Genomic DNA, 23,284 nt, shown 5'->3' with positions numbered 1-23,284 from the left:
CGTCATTGCAATAAACCATAGCAAATGATTTACAGTAAATGCAGAAATTTCTCCTCTAGCATGAATGGGAGCAACAAACCACAATCCCCTGTGTAAACTTGAGGATTGTTGTTTATTTTACTCCCAAACCACAGAGGGAAGTCAAGGTTTATTTCTTGGCTTACCAACTGTGGTCTGTTCATAGTGAAACAAACCACAATCCTCAAGTCCACATGTTACACTAAGCCAGGACTGTGATTTGTTTCTCCTGCTCACTTTGTGGCAGGAGCCATCTTTATGTTACAGGTAAGCTATTAACTATGGTTTACCATGATGGGCAAATGCAGTAAGAGTGAAAGGCCTGATGCTTGGTATTAGTGATGTACTTTATGGGAAATGGTGTTGTCAGAATCTTGCATTTTGATCCTAAACACTTGTGTCTTTCTAACGTTTTGGAAACATGCATGGTTAGCATTATTGAAAAATCATTAAAATATATTCAACTAGCAGTTTCAGAGTGGAACTAAAGTGTTGAAAAGGGTCTTAGAAAATACAGTACCTAGAAAGATTACTAATGTGACCCCTTTGCAGAGTTACAACCACAACATGTCTGCCCAGTTGTCAGGGAAAAACGGCTGGGCTTACATAAACAACAAACATGCTATCCTCCTTTAAGAATTGATTCACATTGGGTGGTTGAAAATATTTCAAAGAGTAATTTGCCTTTAAATTTAAAGCAAAGGATGAAGATAATCCAAGAGATACATAATCTATGAAGGTATGTAGGCTAACACTTCTAAATTTTGTTATTGCAATTACAAATTTTAAACGTTTGTACAGGTTACCTTGGACACAGGAAACTATGTACTCCGACATAACACCTATGTATAAAATATAAAAGCAGTGTTATAGTACTGAGAAGGACATGCCTTATTGCTACTGCAATTCTTGCTTTTATATTATACTGTACCACAACTTATTTTGTGAATGTCATTTGCATAAATTATTCAAGTTTGAGAAATATCCACACATTGTGATTCTACAATATTTAAAATAAAACCATTTTCTAAGGTCTCTTTATTAAGAGAAATAAAATTGTCATCTTGTAATTCTCTTAGGCCAGACACAAGGGTTAAACCTTTTCTTCTTTCTTCCAATTTGCACAATGAAAGCGGCTGTTGCAACAGAGATTGAAGAGCCTTTATCTAATGGTGCTTCTACACATTCACAATCTGCAATTGTGAAATTGGCTATGAATGACCAAAGAATTACTGAACATAGGTTTTTTTTAAAGGTAAAACAAAATCCTTGGTTTCCATGAAAACACCAGGTTGCAATTTGGACACTTGAATCAATTTCAGTGTTTTAAAGCTAAGACTGAGAAAGGCATATTTGCTGCAACATCTGGTGGCAGTAATAACTTACTTTCAAAGGTATATGACTAAAATTTGCATAATTTATATTTTTTTATACTAAAGAGCATTTCTTTTTATATAAACCAGAAAAACCCTAAACTCTACAGAGAAGTTTTTTACCTTCAGTCACTGCTGCAGGTAAAGTTGACATCAAGCTGTACAGCGCAATCAAAAACATACTTACATCTTAGCTCGTTTTACAGGTACAGCCATAATCAAGGCACAAAGATCTTCTACAAGTATTTATCTTCAATAAAATTGTACAAAATAATATTACACTTTACAGTCTGTACAATATAATAATAAACCAGCAGTAAAACAAAAATAATATATATATTATATATATATTATATATATAGGGAGAAGACTGTTGTCCAAAAATGATCTAAAGTAGTTGGATCATTTGTGGACAGAAGAAACAAAAGTGAGGGTGAATTTTCTGCCTAGATGCAAGTAGTCTGAAAAAGTAGCTCTGAATTCAAATGCCTGAGGTGTGTAGAGACTCTTGACTCCAAACCTCCAGAAAAATTGCTCATCTTCCCTGTGCCTCACTATCTAGTCTATTTCCTGTGCCAATAATGGCTTAGAAGAGGAGGTCACCTTTGTCAGCTGACCTGCAACTCAGTTATGTTAAAAACTGTGACTAATATTGTGGTGCTGCTACATCACGCGTGTATATATCCTCAACAGTATTTCACAACCCTAAAACAAAGTGCATTATTCTCCCCCACTCAATCTATCAAGTACTCCTCAGCGTCACGGTAGAAAGGAAACCCATGCACACTGCAAGTATGACATGGTGTCGCCCACCTAGCAGATACCAGCTTGAACAAACCTGCTGGGGGAAAAAAACAACTAGCAGGCTATGTCCAATTAAAAACAAAACAAAAATGCAACCAAACCTAAGGAAACAGAGGTAGCCAAAGGCCTTAGTGGAATGACACAGAAGTGGCATATAAAAATAAAGCACACACATCGTCCCATAAAGCATGAACTGGGTTGAAAGGCTAATCAAAGTAAACAAACTGAGGAGGCAGACGTGTATCTAGATAGCATCTCCCTCTTACTTCACATGAAGAAGTCGGAAACAAAGATGATGTTTAAAACCACAGGCTCCATGGTGTTCTCAATTACAATAGTTCATACTGCCGAAGGTGCATTCTCTGAATGATGTCTCTACAGTCGTTGAACACTCTGCGGATGTTTTCTGTGTCAACTGCACATGTAAAGTGGGGGTAGCAGTAATGCTTTCCATCTCCAGTCGCCGTGCTTATTCTCTGCAGGGGGAAGAAAACCAATACAGAGTCAAGACTTGAAAGGCACAAACTGTACCTGCCATTGGACAGCTATCAACACAACAAAGTGCTGCTTTGAGAAGTGAAAGGCAGACCTGGAAATGGCAAAGTGTGTGTGCGTGTCCAATCTAAAACCAGAGGGTTATATGCATTAATCTTAGTTATCTGGTTCACACAAATGGGCTGGAGGTGAAAGGCAAGCCATTCTAAAAGGAATACCAGATAGAAGACAAAATAATTCTACGTAGCTAGACAAGTGACCAGGCATTTTTTCCTGATTTATAAAACGGGGACATTGTTGATTAATATTTAAATAACAGCTGGATTTCAAGATGTTACACATTTTCTATAACGTTCAAAGATTATACTAAAACTCCTTTCTGGTCAAATGAGTTTATCGATAGTAAATTAACACAGCCAGTCAATGTTTTTTAAAGTGTCACTTACTAAAAATTCATCCCGGATAAAAAACTTTGCTCTTGTAACTTTGGGGTCTTCTCCTGCATCTGGCGTTGCTGTTAGGAACATTAAATAAGTAAGTAGTAATGACATATAGATATAAAAAAGGAAAGCATGGTTAAGGCAGATTAGATAAGCATGGGCAATTTACTGCCTTTTATGTATCAGTACAATTTTATGGCTAATACTATCAAATGTAAGAACATTTATTAACTTAAATAAAATTAACCTCATTTCACACACTTAAACCCCAGAACTCCCTGAACAAGCGACATTCCTTGCAATAGTAACATTTAGGTACATCATTATCTACAACTTATACTTTCATCATTGTAATATACATCAGCTAAAATATTCCCATGTGGGCAAATGCTCTCTTGATTACTGACCAGTGGTGACTGGTGCTCATTGGGCCAGTAGGGCATAATGCAGGGAGGCCAACAGTAGGTGGAACCAGAGCCAAGGGCAGGTAGAGACCTTTGTATTGGTTTGAGTACTATAAGGGCAAAACTGAGTCTGGAGGAGGAGGAGGAAGCAGGCAGCCTTTAGGGTAGTTGTGAACAGGGTAGGAGGGCTAGGCATCAAAGTAGGTTTGGTGGGGAAGTGCCCTAACACGACGCAATACGGAGAGGCGTTGGAAGAAAGGAATTGCTCAACAAAGCAACAGTTGTCTGAATAATACACAGAACACATTAACATTTAAACAAGATAAGAGGATTTGCTCCCAGGCTATCTACATTTTGGTTATGGCAATGAAACCTTCATACATGATTCTCATCTGGTGTAGTCACATGGAATGCTCAATAGATCAAGGAGCTAAGCAGTTTTCAGTCTAGCTGCTCTTGAGTATTTGTTACTTTGTCTGGTGGACTTTGGGAAAAGAATTTGGAAATTAAGAAACCCAAAGGGCAGGAAGTCCAGAAGCAAGAAGGCTAATGAAAGAGTGAAAAGCAGGCAAGGGACTGAGAAAGATAAATATGAACAAAAATTACCGTATTTTTCGTCCCATAGGGTGCACCGGCCCATAGGACGCACCTAGTTTTTTTTTGGGGGGGGGAATAAAGGGAAAAAAAATATTTCCCCCCCCCAGGCGCGGGGCTGGGGCGGGGGATGCCCGAGCTTCCCCCGACCCCAGCCCCCAGAACAGGCTGCTATCCGCAAGCCTAGGGAGCCTGGCGGAAAGTCGCGCCGGTCTCCCCAGGCTTGCGGATATCTGTCCCCCGAGCTTGTGGGGCTGGCAGCCTCCAAACCAGGTCAGGGAACAGCGGGATGGCGGCGCTGCGCCTTCCCGCTGTCCCCCGAGCTTGTGGGGCTGCCCGATATCTGCACGAAGCCTGGGGCACGCTGTGCAGCACGCCCCAGGCTTTGGAATGCAGGATGCTATCCGCAAGCCTTGGGAGCCCGACGGGAACTCATGCGGAGCTCCCAAGGCTTGCGGATAGCTTCCTGAAGCCTGGAGAGCGAGAGGGGTTGGTGCACACTGACCCCTCTCGCTCTCCAGGCTTCAGCGAAAGTCTGCATTCGCCCCATAGGACGCACAAACATTTCCCCTTCATTTTTGGAGGGGAAAAAGTGCGTCCTATAGGGCGAAAAATACGGTAGGTAGAAAATGAGATAAAAAACCTACTGAGGCAAAGGGAGACTATAGAAGGGCTCTGAAGGAACAGTGATTAAGATAATGTGGGAGAGTAGAGGATTGTTAGCAAGGCACCACAAGGGCAGGGATCTACAAATCTGACCTTGGTAGTCAGCCAAAATTTGTGCCTGCCAGTGGCCCCACCCCACCCCTGAGGGAGGTGCTGGGTCTTGTTTCTGATATCGTACTGACCTTCATTGACCTGCAGAGGCATTCTGAAATGTGGGGACATGGGAAGCTACTATTTGTCCATGTCAGTATTGTCTTCGTTGGCAGGCAGCAGTTATCCAAAGCTTCAGACAGGGGAGTTTTTCTAGTCCTACCTTGAGATATTAGTGATTGAATCTGGAACCTTTGGCACTACAGAACTATGGCCCTCTGAAACTGCATGCAAAATTAGGAAAGAACTACCTTTCTGAGCTCTCCAAGTTTGGGAAGAGGAAGGGGTTTGCCAAAAAGGTTGTCTGAGGCAGCAGCTGTTAATTGCTTCTGTCATGACCATGTCAGAGCTGCAGAGGGGACTGGCGTATCTTGTCAGATCTTCTGCTCAGGCCTGCTGCGGCAGAAGTAGTGGGTGCTACTGAGATCCCACCAATCCTGAGGATGGTTTGCAGCTCAGCCCAATTGCTGGATGTTTTCACCACTCTTTCCTCCTTCCCTGCTGGTTTTCCTCTCTTAGGTGACTGCCAAGCAAGGCCACACTTCCATCTGAACTAACCAGCCTATTGGTTGTCTAAAGGTTTATTAGTGTTACTTGGAACAAAATATATCTTAACTTCTGCGTTGATATATTTACTTTGATATATATGTTATTTAAGGAATTTATGCATGACCTTAAAAGGAAACCAAAGATTACCCTAGCTACTTAATCACAATGCAGATAAGAAACTCACCATCTTCAGGTACAGTGTAACGTGTGAATTCAGGAAAATAATCTTCAATTTTAGACTTCCCTGCCAAGACTTTTTCAGCCAGCATATCTTGTTTATTCAAAAACAAAATGATAGAAATTGTCCGTAACCACCTGCAAAGACCCACATGTTAGAATAATCTCATACAAAACATCATTCAGTGTCCTAATTTCCAACAGCAGCCAGCCAGTTGCTTCTGGCGACACAGAAGCAAAGGAAGGAAGCTTGGAAGCAGGGGGGCCGACTTGACCCCTATTGAGGGGGCCTGGCATCACGTGATGCGTCCTGCACCCGCCTGCTGCACCAGTGCTCACCCAGTGGTGGTAGGGGATGGGGAGCACAGAAAGTGATCTTCACTCTCTGCATATCCCATCCCAGCCTGGTGTACCAGTGCTTGCCTGGTGGCAGCAGAGGATGGAAAGCAGCAGAGGATGGAGAGCTAGAAATGCTACATACTATTCCCCCTTCCCAATATAGTTGCTCTGTTGTATGGGAATTTTACCTGTTGTTCCAGATACTTTTGAAGAGGTCCAGGGACTCCCGTAATCTGTTTGTGTTGTTGTCTTCCCTTATGACCATGTTGTAGCTGCTACAGGCCACGACAAAGATAATAGCTGTGACATCTAGAGGAGAACAGAACACCCAGATAAAAAGATTTTTACTGTGTTGCCACAGTAAATAAACATGTTTTATGATGGTATTTATATAAATGCAATCTAGGATATACAGACAAAATGGTAAAGATTTCTGAAGGTTTAGAAACTCAGATCAACCTAAATTATGTACACTTACAACATAAAATAAGGGAGCTGGAAACATTCTTAGAACACATAATGTGAATATATTGCTTACCGTTAAAACACTGGATCCATTTTCTTCTTTCATCTCTCTGACCACCTACATCAAACATGCTGTTGAAAAGCCAGAGGGTGTTACGTTTTGGCATGCACAAGGAAAGTTACACTTTGCATGCTATGTTATTAAACTTCCAAATGAAATGGCAGTATTTATTGCATGAAAAAAGGGACATTCCCTCAGCTTCCCGAAAATGTTTTATTTATATACTAACAGATAGTTGGGGAAACACAGATCAGTTGTGAAAAGGGGGGGGGGTCTGGCTGAGAGTGCAAATTTATAAACATGTCTCAAAGGCAAGACCCAAAATGCAACAAGAAAGTGGGCCAAACAAGTCTACTGAGAAAAAGGGCAAGGATCCTCTATCTCAGGCATAGGCAAACTCGGCCCTCCAGATGTTTTGGGACAACAACTCCCATGATCCCTAGCTAACAGGACCAGTGGTCAGGGATGATGGGAATTGTAGTCCCAAAACATCTGGAGGGCCGAGTTTGCCTGTGCCTGCTATAGTGATTCAGAGGACAGAAGGAATTAACTTGACATTCCTACAATACTTTTACAAGGCTGAGAAAGTTATTCAGCTTTACTAGAGTTTTATAAGCACTGTTTAGAATGTAATCATTTTGAGATGCAGCATATCTTTGAGGCCTTAGAACATTCCAGAATATACAAAAAATTTCAAATGGGTAAAAGTATTAAAATGGTTCATTGGGAATGCTTCATTGCTGCAGTCAGACTAGAAAAAAGTATTAACAGCAAACATAGACTAAATGTTAATTAAGCTTCTCTTTGTAGTAGCTATCATTGCTTTCGTAGGTATCAAATATAAAAATTCAAAACCCAGGGATTTTAATGTGCTATTTGAATTAGGGCTTGTGAAATAACACTTCAGCTCTTTCATTATCATTATATAAAGCCTTGGAAAGACCTCATCTGAAATTTGAAAGTTCAAGGACCATAATTTACCAAAAGAAGTAAATAACCAGCAATGGCTTGTGCAACAAATGGAGCTGTTGTATACGTTTCAAGCTTTGCTCTTCTCTTGTGCAATCCTGTTGCAGCCCACAAGGTTATTTGAAAAAAATGGTTCTATAATTTTTTTTAAGTCAATTTGGTCGCCTCTACTTTACCATAATGACAAAAAATACAGATTACTACAGTAGTAGTGTACTCACTGAAAGTTTACTTTATCTACTTGGAATCTTGTCTCAAAAATCCCCGATGTCAAAACCCTGCACCTCAAGAGATCCTGGAAAGGAAAAACAGAATCAGAAGTATGTAGTTTTTTGGTTTAAAAAAGCACTTGTTTATACTAGGAGTACAGGAGTAGCCAACGTGGTTCTTCCAGATGTTTTGAATGACAACCCTCATCACCCCCTGACTCTTGGCCACTCTGCTGGGTCTGGTGGGAGTTGTTGCCCACAACATCTGGGAGGCATCACATTGTCTACCCTGGACTATACAATTTTAACTGATATATATCAACATTTCAGTGCAACTGATGCACAATGTGAATTGACACAACTGTTTCGTCAGCTGGCTCTCTCTTCTCGGTAACTTCTCAAACTGCACAGTTCTTCCCATATCTGACTAAATTCCCTCTGAAAAGGTATGCCTTTGTGTCTATGCCAGACACCATGATGGCACGTGCCTCACAATCAGCAGTGAAAAGGGCTGATGTGTTTTGCTTCTTGGGCATCAGGAAATGCAAACAAGGAGTTGGGTGATATTTACTTTTTGATACTGGCCAGGATCTGAAGAGCTGCTTAGAATCAAGCAAGGTGGAACTATTTTACTTTTGTTCTTTGAATGGCTGCCTCCACCCCGCAATACAATAAATTGTTTTTAATCTCCCCCCCCCGCCCCAGTTTCAAAAGCAGTCTGCCACGTGGCATGGAAGGGAAAAGGTTAAAGCCTCTGTTGTTCACAAAAACTAAATTCACCAGTCATGGATGAAGGACTAGAACACTTCAACAAATGATCTGCGTTCTTTCTGTGAATTGTGATCTCTGAATTTTAAGGAAGCAAACATGACAGAATTAACTCACCCTTCATTTGAGACATTCCCCCCACCGAACGGTTTAAAATTAGTATATTTAAAATTAAATGCTATGGGTAGCATCCAGTGGTGTCTGTGCACTCATGAAACAAATCTACCAGTAGAACAGGGACAGAGGCAATTTTCTGAAGCCTGTTCTGGAGGGTCCCTCAGGAACCCAGAGCAGGTTTCAGTGGCATAGAGCATGCAAGGGAAATACCAGACACTGCATTCCTGTTCCACGGACAGTTTTATTCTCTCAGCAGATGGACACCACTGGACATGTTAAAAAAAATATGAAGATGGCTTACAGTTCACAGCCAGTTGTTTCCCACTTTACTCACCTGATCTGTGGGTGTGTAATCAATCAGACTGACACTGTCTATTCTTTCTAGAAAGCTGAAAGAAAACACAGCTGTTAACCATGGAAAATCTAATATATCTAAAACACCCAATAACAGCTGCCTCATCCCCACTATTATTATGATACATATGATGGGTAATCTAAGAAACATGGTTAAAGTTGCAGCCAAAACACCATTTATCCAATACTTTTTACAGTACAAGGGCCCCCAATAGAAGCCTATACAATCCAAATGTTGGATTAATTACCTGTCAAGAAAGATGTAAAAGGTGATATTCAGAACTTTAAAAAGCTAATGCAACAAACAAAGAAGTTTAGGCAACCACTATAACAACCCTGTGGATGTGGATGTGCATTGTTTAGTGTATCTCTGCAGAAACAGTGCAGCACCTTCACTTTCTAAAATACAATCTTTTAAGAAATCATCATGCATATTTATTGTTAGATTACCCATCTTATTGGCCAACTAAGAAATTGAGTAGACCCCGTTAAAATGGAAAGACAAGTCTACTGATTTCAATGGGGCTATTTTGATTAACGAAAGAGCTCACCTATTATTTATATTTGTTGTACGTGGACCATTGCTTGCATTATTTTGCTCAATTCTGGTATTTTGTTAATGTTTTTACTTGAGTTTTAAAATATTTTTCCCTGTAAACAATCAACAAGATAATGTGCCCTGCATTACTTTTAGATTTAGGAACCCTATGAATCCACCAAAAGGTTTATTTTCACAAGGGATACAAGGCACAGCTACAAGCATAAGACAGGGAAGAACCAAGACAAGGCTCCTAGGAAAGATGTACGTATTAGCAGGATTAGCCCTGACTCATATTACCTGAATTTCCAACACCTGTTGCTATGGCAACAGGCTGACTACCAGGAAATAAAAGTGTGGTGTTAAAGTTTTAAAGAAGAGCAGACATCAAGCAGAGAGAAGTGCTAGGTTATTTCCAGTTTACAGGAAATGAGAAGCTGTTGTTCATTTGCAGGCTTATACGTCTCTCCTCAATAAACCGCTTTAGTTTTGCAACAGCAGTGGCTAAACTGCGGCCTCCAGGTACCAACAGCCCCAGCTAGCGTGATGAAGCATCAGGAATGATGAATGTGGAGTCTCAACAAGATCTGGAGGGCAACAGATTACACACACACACACACCCCTCCTGGTTTAGAGGATAAACCTAAAACCTCTCTCTTTCCCATAATAGTAGAGCTATTGTAATTTGGAGTGCTGGCTGGATATGACTGATTTTCTAAGGCTTATGATGCCACTAAAACAGACATATAGCCCCCTTTCCTGATGCCATATTGTAGGATACAGTTGTGGAAGGATCACACTACTCTGTGATTGGAGCTTCCAACACATTTTCCTTTTGCTCAATGCAACTACAAGCACTTTAAGATTTTTATTTGGGCTGTGACACTGCTTTAAGCACAGATGTTTCCCTGACTCCAATCACCTTTCAAAACTACTGCTAGAGTGGCAACAGAAGAGGTTCTCACATTGTACTGAGAGAAAAGAGTTAACTCCTCCCTCAGAACAATGGCCAGGATCCAAATTGGCAGGGATAATAGCAGCAGCTCTAAGTGAAAATACACAACATTTGGAGATCTGATCATAGATCCTCCACAGCATATCTATTTTGGCAAAATCTAGTGAAAGTTACAAGGCAAAGTGAAGATTTGTTCAAGGTTGGAAATGGCAAGGTACTTTGTACTTTACTTCCATGCCAATCCCTCCTCTGCAAGATGAATGTCGCCCCCCCCCCCATGCATAGTAACAGTGCAGAGGGATGAGCTTTTTGGTAGAAAGGCAATAGCAGCCTCAATGGGACCCTGACAACCTTCCTTCTCACACGTAAGTATTTAAAACCTGTGCATGACAGGTTGTTCTAAGGCACTTGTTTTTAAACACACACTACCTTTATATGCTGCTCAAAAGTTCTCGTTGCATCAGATGTCTGATAAACCTCTAATGATAACACACCAACCATATGCAACTCTCCTCTTAATATATACAGGATATCTATGTTTGCATATGTAAAAAAATTAATTGCTTGTGCTTTTTCGTAAAATCTGAACAACACTTTACACTCAAACATTTATTTGTCCAGGTATGAAACCGCAGTAAACAGTGCTGCCTTTGGCTGCCACATAAAAAGGTTTAACTGACTTCTTACAGCTTTTGTGAGAATCCTACAGTTCATTGAAGTAGCACATTTTCTTATAAATCAGTTGCACAGGGTTCAGTCGCGCTGTGGTCTAAATCACAGAGCCTAGGGCTTGCCGATGAGAAGGTCGGCGGTTCAAATCCCCGTGAAGGGGTGAGCTCCCGTTGTTCAGTCCCTGCTCCTGCCAACCTAGCAGTTCGAAAGCACATCAAAGTGCAAGTAGATAAATAGGTACCGCTCCAGCGGGAAGGTAAACAGCGTTTCCGTGTGCTGCTCTGGTTCGCCAGAAGCGGCTTAGTCATGCTGGCCACATGACCCGGAAGCTGTCTGCGGACAAATGCTGGCTCCTCGGCCTATAGAGCGAGATGAGTGCCACAATCCCAGAGTCGTCCGTGACTGGATCTAACGGTCAAGGGTACCTTTACCTTTAAATGTGCATAGGATCATGCCTTAAACAGGTTTGCTAATTGAAAAAGTAATCCATCTTAACCCTTGGCCACAAACATTCCTTGCAGCAAAGTGAGCTGTTTGTCCAGAACATAAAACCTGGGAGAGAATTTTGAATCAAGTTATAAGGCTGAGAAAATGGGATGGACAAACAAGTCAATCCTGCCTGCCAACAGGGAACTTCCTTTCCCTTTGCATCTCACTGTGTTTTCCTTTATCACTTTGCTCTAACATGAACTAACGCTGCAATAAACTGCCCAAAACAGCAATAGTTAGAAGGCTTCTGAATCTATCTTAAATATTTCACATTTGTTAAAGAGAAAAAGGCCAAGATGAACAATATTATTTAGCTACTGACATTATTATATCTATCTTTAGATTTCTAAGTATCTTTAGTAAGTTGCCTTGGAAACACATCTGACACTTTCTTTGACAAGCAATCTTAAAATTTATCTTATGTAGGCAGAAAACACAAAAGTGCAGATTTCAACCTGCACTTTTCCCCCCGTTTCGAAAAGGTTTGGAGCTAAGGTTTCACACATCAAAAGAAAATGGATATTTACTTGTGAGGAACCCCTTCTAAACTGCTGAAATTGAAAAGCCTGGAGCATGTGCTTAATACTACCACAGAAATCAATATAATGTGAACCGTTGTAACTGTTTGGTGTGTGACTGATATGTATATAGATAGAGAGAGAGAGAGAGAGAGAGAGAGAGAGAGAGAGAGAGAGAGAGAGGGAATTTTATAGAGAAAATTAAGGCATGCTTTTTTAAAAAAAGACATGCATAAAAAGGATTTTTTATTTGAAAGCCCTAAACAACCTTGGCCCTGTATACCTGAAGGAGTGTCTCCACCCCCATCGCTCAGCCTGGACACTGAGGTCCAGCGCCGAGGGCCTTCTGGCAGTTCCCTCACTGTGAGAAGCAAAGTTCCAGGGAACCAGGCAGAGGGCCTTCTCGGTAGTAGCACCCACCCTGTGGAATGCCCTCCCATCAGACGTTAAGGAAATGACTAATTATATAACATTTAGGAAACATCTGAGGGCAGCCCTGTATGGGGAAGCTTTTAAGGTTTAATGTTTTACAAGGTTTTTATATATGTGGGAAGCTGCCCAGAGTGGCTGGGGCAACCCAGTCAGATGGGCAGGGTACAAATAATAATAAAAAATCCTAATCCTAATCTCAACATCATCTTTACTATTCAAAGAAATCTTAATACAATCCCAGTAGAAACAGGTTCCTTGTGAATGATTGGTTGTTAGAAACATGGTACCTTTCAAAATGCTACCAAGACAACAATCTTAGACACCAGCCTTGGGGAATCTTTAGCCTGCTGGGCCTAATTTGTCTGGTGTATAGGACTGTTTCAGGCAGCCTTTTGAAACGTACCATGTTTGGAACAGATGTCCAGTGCTCCACTCAGCAAAATGAGCATTAGGGGTGGCTTACCACATTTTGAAGTAAGTACTGTAATTCACGTTACCACCTAAAGATGGCCCCTCCTGCAAAACCATTAAATTCAGAGTCTAAAGTAACTGTACCACTGAAAAGATGACCAATCCCTATCTGAACTCTACAGAGACGCCATATTATATAGCCTTTCTATCAGGCTGCAGCAAAGGAAGAGTTGGGACTGCCTGGTCTGTACTGTATGCTCTGCTGAAAAATCAGCAACTTTTGGCTCCTCCTTTCTTTGAACTGTTTCTATTCCAACTGGTTCTTATAAGAACTTTGTAGCTAATAAGATGTGGCTGAGGTTGGACTTTCCTTACTTCCTTCCTTTCCCCACCCCCCAATCCCTTTCCCTTTGATTATGGATTATAACAAATAATTTGGTCACATGGACAAAACATTTGGTCACTAGAAAACTGCATTTAAAGTTCATCTCTGCTTTTCCAAGCACCAAACTCCCTTTTCATTATACTTTAAGCAACCTGCAGAGGGCAGCAATAGCTAAACAAAATGTGCCAGCTCACATTACATTTGGGCAAACAACAAAACTGCCTTCTAAAGAGTTTACACCTCTGGTTTTCAGTCTAGTAAGGTAACAAACACCTTTAAATGGATTCCAATTCTAACAACCATTTAAAATAAAATTCAGTTTATTTGTTGTAACCTATTTATGTAACTGTTAAAATGGGTAACTCATGTTATATATAAGGGACACAAGTTTCCGTATCTCAAATGTGAAATTACGAGTTTTAGGAATTTGTCTGGAAACTATTTTTTGGTTTTACTATGAAAGTTTCAAATATTGAAATATTCACTTAGTATTTATTTGCATTGTCACACATAAAATAAATCCTCAAGCCTTGATTATAAAATGGTTGCCCGTTTGTATCGGCTGACTAGATTTAGTGAGATATGGGAGCATGAGATTTATTTAAACAAAAATATTTTACTTTGAGTCTACATCAAAAAACATAAAGGTAAAGGTACCCCTGCCCATACGGGCCAGTTGTGTCCGACTCTAGGGTTGTGCGCCCATCTCACTTAAGAGGCCGGGGGCCAGCGCTGTCCGGAGACACTTCCGGGTCACGTGGCCAGCGTGACGAAACTGCTCTGGCGAGCCAGCACCAGCGCCGCACACAGAAACGCCGTTTACCTTCCCGCTATGAAGTGGTACCTATTTATCTACTTGCACTTAGGGGTGCTTTCGAACTGCTAGGTGGGCAGGCGCTGGGACCGAAAGACGGGAGCTCACCCCGCCGCGGGGATTCAAACCACCGATCATGTGATCGGCAAGTCCTAGGTGCTGAGGTTTTACCCACAGCGCCACCCGCGTCCCGTACATCAAAAAACATATTCTCCAGCAATTCTAGAGACTTGCTGTAGCAACACTGTAGAATGTCTTCATGTGTTCATTAAACAATATTTCAGTAACACAAAGAGAGAGGCAAACTATGATTCTAATATAGTCAAGGTAGGTTTCTATTAGTAGGTATTAATTTGTGACAAACACATATTTAAATGCTTCACTAACATGTACCAAATTATTTGTATTTAGGATTGGAGATTAAAGAGCAGTTAAGAGTGCTTTACCCCTGTACACCTCAGGAGATAAAATTCCTCTGAAGGCTCTTCAGAGATCGCGATCTAAAGATCAGACAAAGTGATTCCTCTTTCAATGAGAGAGGAAATGAGAGCAAAATTCCGGCAGGTTCCAGGCGCTCACTCAGGGTGGCGTTTCCATTGGGAATCAAGACGCAGTGGAGGCTGTCCTGTCTTTTAAAATGGGCTTTATTAACATATTTTTACAACCTGTGCACAGATGGAGAGTGTGTGGAGTTGACGGCAGCTCAGTGCTGCTTTCAGAGGCTTTCTAAGTGCCATCTCTGTGCCTCTTCTCCAGCTTGTCTTCAGCCAGCCCTCATGGCATCTGCCCTTCAGCCCCAAGTATAAAGTTCTCTCGACTTCCTGCTTCTCCTTTCCAGAAAACCTCTTGCCAAGCAACCCCTGTCTGCTCACCTGTTCTCCCCGCTATTCTAAGCCCAGTTTTAAAAGATAACTATTTCCCTGTAATTACGTCATTGCTCAGCATAACCCTAGCCACCTCCGTTGGCACAGGCCCAAGGATTTCCCTGTGATGGGCTATCAGCACCTTTTGCCGTGCTTAATGACTTTTATCCCAGGTGAGACCCTGCCCTGGAAAGTGAGCTTAGTCTGTATTTTTCTACTGGCCTGGCATCTTCCCTTCAGTACTCAAAAAATCAGCTAAATTCCACTCTTTTATTATATTCTAACATTCACTAATTCTAGCAGTTGCACCCCCAAATTCTGTTACCCCAGATCTATAACATTATTGTCAGAAAGCTGGAAAGGGGAGGAAGCTATCAGCCTGCCTTGGGAACCCACAACCTTGAATCTGGGAAAAAAGCCCTTCAAATACATCATCCTTTTTATGAACTGCAATTGGAAATAGCAATGCTTCCCCATTTTCGGGAACCTCAAACATCAGTGCCCTTGGTGACATCAGCAGTCATTATTCCAAATTCTGTTTTCTATTTAGCAATGAACTCACTGACTGGCAAAAAGACCATGTCTACTAGCCTCCAGGGAGGTTCTGGAAACATTCTCTTTTAACGTAATAATGTTCAAAACTATTTGTCATATTTAACTTAAGTTGGCATTTAAATACAGAAGCAGTCATCGATAGGGGTGTGGATTTGGGGAGAGTTCATTTTACAGCTAAATTTAGTGTATAAACCATATTTTAGCTCAACTGATATTTTTGGCTTCTGAGCCAAATCATTAACCCCTGTCCTTATATAAACAATATTAAGATTTATATCTGGAAAACTGTCTTTTACACAGAGAGTTTAGTAGACTCCCACGGTTTCAAGGTTAAAATGTATATCTACAGCAAAACTATTCACATGGAACACTCAGGATTCCTACTGCTGTTACCAGACAATTTCCAGGCCCAAAACCCACAAAAAACAACACACACACACACACACACACACACACACACAAACAACAGGCAGGGAGGGAAACATCATTTTGTAATATCAGGTGGTGATGAACATTTCTTGCTAATTGGTGCAGGAACTGTTTAAAGCTATTGCCAATGTACAATTAAGCCAAATTTTCTCTCCTCTGAAATCGCTTGATTCGTATCTGCTGTAAATTATTCAGAGTGTACCCAAAAATAGAACTAATACTATTCTTATTATTTCTGTAATTTAAAGGTTATACAGGCTTCTGCAAAATGAAATCACTTGGGGCTCCATCCAACTGAGTTCAGGTGTAACGGCTGCGCACAGCAGTAGATCTCAAAGCTTTCCCACTTGCCCCCAGTTACACAAGCAAGCAGTCTGAGGGGGCATCATTATGGAGTGGGAAACCCATGCTTGTCTCACATATTTTTGCCCAGCCTTCCATGTACACGCCATTCATGCTACTCATGCTTCAGATTATGAGGAACCTGTGTGGCAAACAGAGGGAGGACTAGTTGGGGGACATGGGAGCTATGCATGGACCTCTCATTTCCAGCAATGCCCTCTCATGCCACCTGCTGTGCCTCTGGGGTGGGGAAACAGGGCTCTGTTAACTTTGGGGGCGGGGGGAAGAGTCTTAGTATGAATGCTGAACGGTATAAGTTCACATAGATAACTTCTGTGTAAGTCATTTGTATTCCCAAGCTCTTTAGCAATTTGTTCTAAATTGCAACACAATGGAATCATACTCTCAGTGAAACCGAAGCTGCAGTTCAAGTTCCACTCACACACTCTACCATCCTATTTCACACTTCCTCAATTCATTCTAGGCAGTGCAAACTGTGTAACATGTGTTGGGGACAGTAAACATCCTCTTCGAGTCCCTCATCTTGCCGTAATGAAGGACTGCTTTGCGTTACAAGACAGGATTGTAATCATTTTGTCGCTGGGAAAATGCAATTATTTCAGGGGCTAGTGTAATGTATGGAATTTGGCTGTGCGGGTGTCTTGGATGTGTCCAGTATAATATTGACTGTACAGAAGCACTGATAGATGACTAGTAGCACACTTCTCCCTTGCACCATGCTACACATGACTCCTGCTCAATCTGTACAACAGACACTGGCAGGCCAGATGCAACTGATAGCCTTAAGGCACGATGGAGAGAAGGCCATGTCAGTTTCATTTGCAGCATCAAGTTTTAAGACCTTGATTGGAGACATAAATTGAACTTATTGAGGGTGAAACTGAGACTGAATCTGCATGTTATAGAACACATTTCTCAAAAGATAAGCCTGCAACTCACAAAAAACCAACAACCTTGACTTGAAATTCTTAAATCATCTGGAACATCTTTCTTCTCAAGCAATTTAAATAAATGTGTGTGTGTGTGTCATTTTATAAGCCATAAATACAGGAAATTCATATTATTATATGTCAACAGAGTTGCCATAATGCGTAAGACATTAGGGTTACAAATGCAGAAGTGAGGTATTCACTTTGCCCAGGCATTTTATATGTTGATATATGAGTTTATGTTACCACTAGCATTGACTTTAGGGATTTTAACATTTACTGCTGCTGATAATGTTCTGCCATTTAATGAATTAATTTTCAGCATCACACTCTTTCCATATATGAGTCTTACTTCTGAGATAGCGTGTTAGAATATGGTTACCAGATTTTTTTCAATGAATCCGGGGACACTTTTTTTTTTTTGAAGCAGAGTAGCAACAGGAAGTCAGTAGTGGGGATGGTGAGGCAAAGGACCCTGGGCCCAAGCACACATGAATATTGTATAAAAGTGCAAAGCCCTTCTTTTGCACCCCGTGAAACATAAAAAACTGGGCAATGGCACGCCACCCGCCCGTGACTCCTGAGCCTTCCCCGATCTCCTTCCCCCTTTGTTTTGACAGATCAGGGGAGGCTCAGGAGTCACAGGCGGGCGTCTGTTGCTCAGGAGGGGCCAGCCTGGTAGTGCAGTTGGCTCTGTCTGGCTTCAGGAGCTGCTTGCTGCTCACTGCCGTGGCGCAGGAAAAATGGTGGGTGCAACGGCAGTGGGCAGCTCCTGAAGCCAGCCAGAGCCAACTGCGCTAACAGGCTGGCTCCGGGCTGCTGAGGCTGCTGCTGCCATGTTTCCTGGCGACAGATTTGCAAATCTGGGGACATTCCGGGGACGGAATTTGTCCGGGGACAGATGTGCAAATTCAGGGACTGTCCCCGGGAACTGGGGACGTCTGGTAACCCTATGTTACAAGTGTGGAGAGAGAATTCAATTAATCCTAAATTCAGATTGAATATCTGCGGTTGATTTTCCTGGCTTAGGATTTTAAAAATCCAAAACAATTATGTTTATATTAAAATCTAGTATACTTAAAACTATATAATGAATTATTTGTTATTTATATCAAACTGCACCACTCCAATCAGCAAGTACTATTTCTCCAAACTGGTTTTCAGCATTGGAGGTAGAGTTGAAAAGTGGGAAACAGTCTAGAAACACACAAATATAATTTAATAAGTGTGAAATAGGCCATTTTCAAATCTAAAGCTGCTACAGGAATTTATATGAAATTGTGGTGGTGCTTTTTAATAGTCTTCCAAGTCTATTTAGAGATCTTCTAAAGAGCCCGTTATGTTAAATAATTCTATTCTTTAGGACTTCACATAAGAAAAATAATAGCACTGCAGTATCACAAAATAGCATACTTTATCTGCTAGAATAGTCTGGAGAGCATTGCTCCACTATGGGGAAGTGATGTGACAACTGTTTAATTTGTCAGAAGTGCAAATACACCACCACTGGACAAATGTGGTCTGTGATGCAAGTAAGTTGCACATTAACTTCCACCAAAATATTTAACATACATATTGATGAAACTGCAGAGCCTTAAAGGGCTTGCAATTTCATCTTCCTTACTTTTCATTTTTATTGTATATGGTACATACACAAAACAGATTTAATTGGCTGCCACATGTCCAGATTTTCGGACGTATCTGGTAACAGTGTCCTGGCAGAAATCAGTAAAATGCCTGGGAAAATCTGGAAGTATGGCAGCCCATGTCGGCAATGACATTTCTGCCAATTTTCCATAAAAATAGCTCAAAAATGGCATCCCCCCCCCCGATTTTGCCCCCCAAAATTCAACAACTTTTCTGTCTGGATTTTCACTGTTTGAAATATGGCAACCCTAATTGTGAATATGAAAAACTTCACAATCATTCTATGTTAAACATTTTATATATTTATTATAGAGGCAGCACACTACTTACACACATTTAACTAACACACACTTAACTCGAGAGCGGAGGGTGGCAACATGAGAATGGGCCTTCTATGCAGTGGCTCCCCATCTGTGGACTGCTCTCCTCAGGGAAGTTCGCCTGGCACCTTCATTATATACCTTCAGGCGCCAGGCAAAAATGTTGCTTTTTAACCAGGAATTTGGTTGATTTGACTGACATCCTATGCCCTTTTAAAATGTGTTTTTTTGGGGGGTGGGGGAGTTATTGGGTGGTTGTTTTTATTTTGATTATGTATTCTGTGGTTTTGTATTTTTATTTTATTCTGTGAACTGCCCTGAAACCTCCAGGTATATAAATTCAATAAATAATAATAATTTCAACTTTACATGCTTGGCGATTGGCCAGTTGAAATAGCACAAAATTCATGGAAGGTGGAGAGTTCTTTTTGAGGTGGGAAACTCAGATTTGCTTACTGGGCTCTAGGGAGGCTCTTGGGTGCCCTGCAATATCTCATGGGTGCCCTGCAATATCTCATGGGAGCATCCTAGAGCCCAGTAAGCAAGGCTTGGTGTGTGTTTGTATGTGACCCATTATGAATGCCAGCCCCAGAAGATAAGGATGGCTGTGTAGGGTCAGTTTGAAGGGTCTTGTCTGACTATACACATTTTTGCACATATGCGTCATCCCTGGAATGTAACCCTCACACAGGTTGTGAGTGACCCGTAAAGTATATAGCATGGGTTTTTTAAAAATTAATGTTAGATTGTTTAGGTCAGATTTCCTTTTAGCACAAACTAACAAACCACTTTGACGGAAAGAGCCTAACTAGGGGAGGGGTCTGTGAAATACAAAACAATTGGGGAAATGTTTAATGTGAAAGGTCTGGATATCAGGACTTGCTGAATACTACTTTTTAATAATACTAACGTTTCTCAGTCTAACAGGTAAATTATCACAGAAATCATATAAAGGGCCTGGTGCAAGTCCATTGTGGGAACAGCACCTGCACGCAAAATGATCCCAATTGCATATAATATGAGACCTAAGCACATCAACCATTATGGGGAAATGGGTGAACTATGTGCATTTCAGTAATTCTCTTCCAACCCACGCCCACCTCAAGCAAACAAGCAAAAGAAAGACTGGGGTTGCTGCATGTGAGGTGACCTGTCCGTCAAGTAAATCAACTCCACTAAAGGCTAATAAAGAGTGGATTCGCTACTGTAATACAGTACTTAAATCTTGACAATTATCTTAAAGAGTTTTAAAATACTTTTTCACAGGCAAAACTGGTATAGCTCAGGAAATAAAACACATGGATCCTCAACAGCTCTTTTATTACATAAACAACTAAACTGTCACTTAAGTCTTACACAATGATATATTGTCTCTTGCTTGGCAAGTTACCGTGCTTTCATACTTCACTAACATATACAACCCTAATATTGGCTAAGGAAAGTACACAGGCATTCCTGCTTTTTTCCATCATGAAATCTTTTCAAATTTTAATGTTGTGAAATACTGAGGTAACATTTCTTGGTAATTTTCTTTTACAGGGTTATTGTACAGGTGAGCAACTTATCGTCTTTAAGGAAATATTAGGTATCCCTCCTGGCAAACTGTTTTCAGTTATATAATAACAGCAAAAGCTTCTGTAGGTCTTGTTTGTCCAAGCTTAGCTCTCCGATTCTACTTGATAAAATGCTTCTGGCTTTCATAAGCCATTCCTGTGCCCTACATTATTACAAAAGAGCAAGACAGGCTTTTGCCCCAAACAGGCCTTGGCTCATACAATCCTACTCTCTTTTAAAAATATATTTTATTGCACTCCCCCCCCCCAAAAAAAACACACCAATATAGCTAAATGAAACAAAATGGTCCTAAATTTTCCTGTGTCTTCTTATACTGTACACATTACAAACATGCTCCCATTTTTAATTAGATTATTTTTTGTCTACCCCGCATCCTATTAATTAACTATATTTACCAATTCCTATATCCTCATGATTTACTCATCCAGTGAAAGGGTTTGGGATTTCCCCCCAATTAGGGGCAAATTGTCTTATGTGCAGCTGTTAACAGATGGGCTGTCATTTCCTTATCTTCCGGCAGAAATCAGTCTTTTATACAGCCAAACAAAATTACAGTTGGGTTTGCTGGTACCTTATTGAGAATTAAAACTTTAATTTCATTTATAATCTTCATCCAAATGAGCTTTATTTTAGGGCAAAACTACATATGTCCTGGCTCCCACCATTGGCCAAAAGACTCAGAATCTTGGCTCAGGAAATCCCAAAACATTTATTGATACAATTAGTATGGGTTCAGCATGAGCTCTAAATACAGGATATATGTTTCAACCATTCATAAGCAAAGTTCTAGTGTTCATAGCTAGGCACAAGCAAATATATTATCCAAACACTTGATACTAAATTGTTCAGGGACATTAAAACAAAAAGAGATTGCAAGAATTTCTAAAAGGACCTCTCTAAACTGAGTGAATGGGTGGTAAAATGGCAAATGCAATTCAATGTAGAAAAGTGTAAAGTGAGGCATGTTGGGGTGAAAAATATTAATTTCACATATATGCTCATGGGGTCTCAACTAAAGGTGAAAGACCAGGAATGAGACCTTGGAGTCATAGTAGATATGGCGATGAAGATGTCAACTTAGTGTGCAGTAGCCGTGAAAAAGGCAAACTCCATGCTAGGCATTATTAGGAAAGGAACTGAAAGTGAAACTGCCAGTATCATAATGCCATTATACAAATCTATGGCACGCCCATATTTGGTACATAGAATGGTATATTCAAAAATTAAAACAATCGTTTTTGCAATACAGTGGTACCTCGGGTTAAGTACTTAATTCGTTCCAGAGGTCCGTTCTTAACCTGAAACTGTTCTTAACCTGAAGCACCACTTTAGCTAATGGGGTCTCCTGCTGCTGCTGTGCTGCTGGAGCACGATTTCTGTTCTCATCCTGAAGCAAAGTTCTTAACCTGAAGCACTATTTCTGGGTTAGCGGAGTCTGTAACCTGAAGCGTATGTAACCTGAAACGTATGTAACCCGAGGTACCACTGTACTGTGCTTTTAAAAACAGTATGTTTCACCTTCAATACATTTTTAGTCTCCTCCAACACATATTTGCCTTTAACTCCTTCCCTTTTTAAAATATAATTGACTGATTAAATGCTCATGAGTGTGTGTAACTCAAATCCCCAAGTATTTAACCTAAGGGGTTAAACATTTTTTACTTAACTTATTCTTTAAAGTCTTAATTCATATTGAATCCCATCCATCCCAATTTTATAAACTTGATTTTTTTTATAAATGAACATTTTGCTAAAAAAATAATAATTTCAAGTCTCTGAGAAAAGCTTACTGGATCATGCATAAATAAAACCATTTTTTAAAGCTGTACAGGTTAATTTTAAACTCTTCCTGCACCACCTTTACCCCTATTTCTTTATTAACTCTCATTGCTTCAGCTAAGGTTTCAATAGACAACACAAATAATAAGGTGTTTCCTCATCACATTCCTCTTTTTGAAGGAAAATGCATCCAAACCGCTGACTGACAGTGAGGCATTTGGAATGCCTCTGAGACAGGTACTCTAACCTTCTGATAGCATTATCAGGCATGAACCAGGTCCTTTTTGGACCACTGCATTAGGCTTTTAATTTTTGGGAGGCAGTTTATGAACTAGGGAATGAGAAAACAGCTAGAAAGAGGATATTGCCCATTCAAGAGGAAACAATTCCTATACATTCAAATTTTGAAAAGGGTTAATGTTTTGTTAATTATTTTTATCTTGAGACTTTGCTGTAATTCATCTATATTAGTATTTATTGTCTAAATAATTAGCTGCATTTGAGAATATCAGTAAGTGCTTAATCTGATAATCCAGTGGATTGCTAGCAATGACCTTTATTGGACGGCAGATGATCCATCTCTAATACTATCTCAGAGAATTTATTCATCTTAACAAGGCTACTCAAAATGAACTGCCAAAATCATACTTTGCTTAAA

The 23,284-nt window shown here is 40.6% G+C and overlaps 1 protein-coding gene across 4 annotated transcripts in view; it reads right to left on the bottom strand.

Moving 5' to 3' along the window:
* Window positions 1-1,026: 1,026 nt before the first annotated feature.
* Window positions 1,027-23,284, bottom strand: part of GNAL (G protein subunit alpha L) — a 146,401-nt gene continuing 124,143 nt past the window's right edge. For all 4 annotated transcript variants that reach the window (XM_081014215.1, XM_081014213.1, XM_081014214.1 and 1 more), the window contains exons 6-12: window positions 8,933-8,987; window positions 7,726-7,799; window positions 6,548-6,606; window positions 6,198-6,318; window positions 5,678-5,808; window positions 3,137-3,204; window positions 1,027-2,671 (exon numbers count right to left, since the gene is read on the bottom strand). In XM_081014215.1, coding sequence (XP_080870341.1) covers window positions 2,525-2,671; window positions 3,137-3,204; window positions 5,678-5,808; window positions 6,198-6,318; window positions 6,548-6,606; window positions 7,726-7,799; window positions 8,933-8,987 — 655 coding nt within the window. In that variant the 3' untranslated portion in view covers window positions 1,027-2,524. The remainder of the gene's footprint in view (window positions 2,672-3,136; window positions 3,205-5,677; window positions 5,809-6,197; window positions 6,319-6,547; window positions 6,607-7,725; window positions 7,800-8,932; window positions 8,988-23,284) is intronic.

Source organism: Podarcis pityusensis (genome assembly GCF_964106645.2).
Source record: "Podarcis pityusensis genome assembly, chromosome: 7".
Classification (NCBI taxonomy): domain Eukaryota; kingdom Metazoa; phylum Chordata; class Lepidosauria; order Squamata; family Lacertidae; genus Podarcis; species Podarcis pityusensis.
The sequence above is the reverse complement of the archived record's forward strand: the minus strand, read 5'-3'. Positions and strand labels throughout refer to the sequence as shown.